At 46.2% G+C, this 5,000-nt stretch overlaps 1 protein-coding gene across 3 annotated transcripts in view; it reads left to right on the top strand.

Annotated features, from left to right (window-relative positions):
• The window catches only part of pde10a (phosphodiesterase 10A), a 58,300-nt gene that overhangs the window by 34,207 nt on the left and 19,093 nt on the right, over window positions 1-5,000 (top strand). For all 3 annotated transcript variants that reach the window (XM_056609150.1, XM_056609151.1, XM_056609152.1), the window contains exon 3: window positions 3,565-3,593. In XM_056609150.1, the coding sequence (XP_056465125.1) occupies window positions 3,565-3,593 (29 nt within the window). The remainder of the gene's footprint in view (window positions 1-3,564; window positions 3,594-5,000) is intronic.

Here is a 5,000-nt window from a genome sequence, read left to right as displayed (position 1 = left end):
GTGTGTGTGTGTGTGTGTGTGTGTGTGTGTGTGTGTGTGTGTGTGTGTGTGTGTGTGTGTGTGTGTGTGTGTTCGATGTGAGCAAGTGAGTGATTGAGTGTGTGTGTGAGAGTGAGTATGTTGGGATCATGTCATATTTTCCCCAACGGGTCAAAAGGTGCCGACGCTAAACCCTGTGGTACGCACACCGTTCCCATAGCTCGTTCCCATCCAAAAAGAGACAGCTTTGCGAGGGCTTCAGAACCTAAGAAGGCCAGACCTGAATCCCATTCATACACCCAGGTCACCACCTTCATATGAAGTGACATATCCTCATCAGGAGATATTGTGCTGCTGTTCTTTCAGAGCTCAGATGAAAACTTGCTTTACTTTTCCCTTGTGTTCAGGAATTTCCCGCCAGTGGTGTTTGGTGTTTGTCATTGAGCTGTGCTGGTACATGTCCCGGGACTGCGTTGGCCCTCTCGCGTCTCTGTTTACTCAAAGCAGGATTGGCCCCCTGAAAATATGGGATGCCATCAGGCTATACCACTGGTCTTTGTTTCTGTGGTGATGACTCGCCAGCAGGCAGCTGAACTCACACGCACGCACGCACGCACGCACGCACGCACGCACGCGCACACATGCACATACACACACACAAACACACGCACCCAAGGGGGTTCATCCCATTAGGCCTTATCTCTTGACACAAACCTAGAGAACAATGTGTTATTGTAAAACATTGTGACAGAGATGTTGAACTTATTGATAAAATATACATAGAAGTAGTTAATATGAATTAATTCATGTTTACATCTTCGATCTATGACGCAGGAATAAATACATTTTTATCAACATCTGAATGGACCATCATTTGCGTGTATTAAAAATACTACAACAATCCAACCAGGAAGGGGAAACTCAGAATTTGCGTTCTTGGGATGGCCCCTGAGAGGAGACGCATGTTCATGGACGCTAAACGAGACCAAAGTCTCCAGGCCCTTTCACAGCGATGACGAATGCGACCAGGGCCTGTTCCTTTCAACGGATCTCCGTGGTCAGCCATTCGTTTGGGCTTAGCAAAGCCTGCTTCCCCTCACTGTTCAGCCCAGTAGTCTGGTAATCGAGGTACATTTGTTTGCGTTAGGCCGCCCCCACAGTTCCTGCCCTATAATTCAAAGGCTCACATCTGACCCGATGGTCGTTAAATCGTCCGCAAAGTTGTTTATCTATAAACATAATTTAACAAGGGCTGAAAACATCCTCTGAATATACTCTCCTCCTCGAGTTCTGCCGGTTCCACGTTCTTCAAAGGCTTGCATACACATCTCTCTCTCTGTCTGTCCTCACGTTCACGTCAGTTGGGTTTTTTCCGGAGAATTCCGAGGGATTATTGGAGTTCTGGGCAGGTCGGGGGAACTCTAACCGACGACTGGGACAGAGAGATGAGGAAGAAGAAGTGTCCGGGAATAGCTATAGACCAGGAGCCATCTCGCTGTGGACACTGTTGTCTTCCTTACACCACTTAAAAATCACTTGGCAGATAAGCACGAACATTTGTATCGGTGTTTTCATATAAAACAATGATATCTATTGATTTATGATGTGATGTGTGCGTGTCCATTAACCGCTGATGTGCTGTTGGTGGGATATATAAATATCCTATATGCGTCCCGTTATATACATATCTATCTTTGTCTGTGACATACTCTGTACATCCCCCAGGGGAGCAGTTAAACAATGATAAAGCGTTGTTGGGTGACTTTGTTTCTAATGTATAACGCTGAAGGCTTCTACCATTGGGATAGGGGATTTATTTTTGTGGCTCCATATGCCCCGTTTGACGTCATCGTTGGCCTGGGTTCTGCTCTGAAATAGCTCTCACGGCTATGTTAGGAAGCCCATACTACACTGGTGGAATGTTTAAAACAACAAACAACACAGAGGGCTTTATTTTCCTTCCTCAAATGAACAAGGGGGCTCATTTGAGAGCCGGCGACGGCGAGAAAAAAAAAACAGAAGCGCTTCGGCTCGAAGCGAAACCGTAGGGCTTTCTGCATGGTTCCGATCACACGGAACGCCGCAAAAGGATCAGAGCGCTTCAGAGTCATGTGTGCTGCTGCTTCTCAAACCCAAGGCCGCTCGAGGAGGGTGGTGGGGGGGGGGAAGGAAAAGAAGCGTCTCGAGTAAGTTTGCTTCTAGTCACAATCGGTGCAACTTCCCCCCCCCCCCCCCTCAGACTGGCTCTCAGACAGCAAGTCCAGGGAATGTTTTGATTGGCGGAAGTCGTCATTAAAGACAACAAAAAAAAAAAAAAAAAAAGGATCACAGAGTTCGGCGTCCGCGTCCAAACACAATAGTCGTACGTCTGCCTGTTCCTCCGACGGCCCCCACGAAAACCTCTCCAGGAATTTGCACTTTAAGCCCCATCTTTATTCACATGTCACGTTGTGTTAGGGAGGCCTGTCAGTGGTTTCTAAACCTGGTACGGATTGCACGACGCGGTTCTGTCTTGTGTCGCGTTCTTTCCTGCGTCTCGACAAATGTCAGATTGTTGCGGCCCACCCCCGAATGCTAGCCTGCACTACGAGTGTGCGTTTCCCTCTGAGCACGTAGCTTCTCCGCCGTGAGATCTGCATCGGCCGTCGAGAGGCTGCGGTGAACTCAGTAAAATGTCTGCCACTGTCATTGACAGCATTCCTTTGGCTGAAAGTTGAAGTGAGACCGCTGCCGCTAATGAGATTCCTTGGCCTGGACGATACAGGAACACGGCGGAAAGGACATGTGCTTGTATGTGTGATGTGTAAACATGCTACAAATCTACCATGCAACACATACACACACACACGGATGCATGCACACGCACGCACACACACTTATACATATACACGTACATGTATACACACACACACACACACACACACACACACACACACACACACACACACACACACACACACACACACACACACACACATAGACATACACATAAACACACAAACCTAACATGCTGTGTTAAAATAGGTGATCTTGACTATAGCCAATCACAGGACAGAAAATGCTGTCAACACACTTCCAATCTCTGATCTGTTGATTTGAATATTTTTTTCGGCTTGTATTGTTACACAATGTAATGTGTAACACACACAAACACACACACACACACAAACACTCATCAAATCTGTCTCCCGATCTACACCAGGCCTTCCACGTGATCATCCAATCCACCTTCTTTCAGCATCTTACAGGCCGACATGTACCAAATACATGCACCATTCCCAAATAGTGCGGGCGTTTGGGATTTATTGGGTTTGCCTGCATCCCCGGAGACAGGCTTGGGTTTCAAATTCCCATGTACACATAGGGGTCACATCAAGGATGTACAACTCCTCTATTGTCTCTGGTACGTCTGCACACTGGGCAACTCTGGCCAAAGAGCCAGAGGAGGGGAGGAGGGGGTTGTATAGAGCACGTCACTAATAATCATTATGGGGTTATTGGCTGCATACTGGAGGCTGTGTCGGAGTGTCCCTGTCACTGAATGTATTGTCAACACTGTGTTGTTCTCTGCTCTGTTTTTTGTAGATGACGCATCAGCTAAAGATGTCAGCAGGGTAAGTTATTTTGCTGCGTGTGTTTTGTGTGTGTGTGTGTGTGTGTGTGTGTGTGTGTGTGTGTGTGTGTGTGTGTCTCTGTGTGTCTGTGTGTCTGTGTGTGTGTGTGTGTGTGTGTGTGTGTGTGTGTGTGTGTGTGTGTGTGTGTGTGTGTGTGTGTGTGTGTGTGTGTGTGTGTGTGTGTGTGTGTGTGTGTGTGTGTGTGTTTGTGTGTGTGTGTGTGTGTATTGGTGTATGGATCCTGTACATCTGCGGGTGTGTTTTCATTTGTCAGTGATTTAGTTGTGTAAGGGAATATGTCTGTTTAATATAGGACCTTCCTGTATTACATTCAATGCAATTTTTGGATTTGACCAGTTGAGATAGTTAGTTCAGTAAAACAGTAGTGTACCAACACGCTGCCAGATACTGATCACCTCCATCCCTCGTCAATATCGTCCCTGGTCACCCACACAGCCCCAGCCATTGGTTGCTCCACTTAGGGCTGGGAAATTAATCAATATTATCGATTTTTCCTCTTTAAACTGTATCGTCTCGTTATGAAATAAAGATAACAACTTATCGTGAAACCCATTTTTAAGTCTAAATGAATTGAAAGGAGGAATAAAGAAACGCCCTTAAAACGATCAAAATACGATGTTTCAATTGAAACATCAGAGAGTAAGTAAAACTAGTTTTGTTCTGATACCATACTTTAAATTCCCTCTTATCCATTATGGTTGACCTCAAATCTTCGACATAGAAAGCCATTTAGTCGGTTATCTTTAATAGTCTAATCGTTGTGTCGGGAAGACTGTAAGTGTGTAAAAGCTGGGCTTAATGAGTGATACCACAGCATGGCGTGGCTTCTAGAAGGACTCTTTAAGATAAACAATGTTTTTTTGTGGGGGTGGAGGGATTGACTTGGACTTCTTAATTTTAAAACCATTAAAGATGCTCCAAAGATATTTCATAAGGTGAATGTACTGCATATATACAGCGCTTTTCAAACCAGTGGCCACACAAAGCGCTTTACAATGCTGCCTAACATTCACCCATTCATGCACACGTTCACGCACCGACGGCGCTGTCAACCTTGCAAGGCGACAGCCAGCTCGTCTGGGGCAGTAAGGCTAAGGTGTCTTGCTCAGGGAAACCTCGACACTGATCTTGGAGGAGCCGGAGATTGAACTAGCAACCTTCCGGGTTAACGTCCTACCCGCTCTACCTCCCATATCATACCACTTGTGCTGGTGAAATGGATTCTCTCCGTTGGCACTTGATAGTGCATTTTCATTGTTGTGCTAAGCTGAATGGAGCCACGTTGGTTCTGTGTGCTGAAGCGCATCAATCACGTCAATCTTTCGTTCTTAATCAGTGAAATGCTGCGTCAGTCTCTATATCGACGGGCGGTTTGTCGTGATCGGA

Source organism: Gadus chalcogrammus, chromosome 15 (genome assembly GCF_026213295.1).
Source record: "Gadus chalcogrammus isolate NIFS_2021 chromosome 15, NIFS_Gcha_1.0, whole genome shotgun sequence".
Lineage (NCBI taxonomy): Eukaryota > Metazoa > Chordata > Actinopteri > Gadiformes > Gadidae > Gadus > Gadus chalcogrammus.
This window is presented reverse-complemented; position numbering and strand designations above follow the sequence as displayed.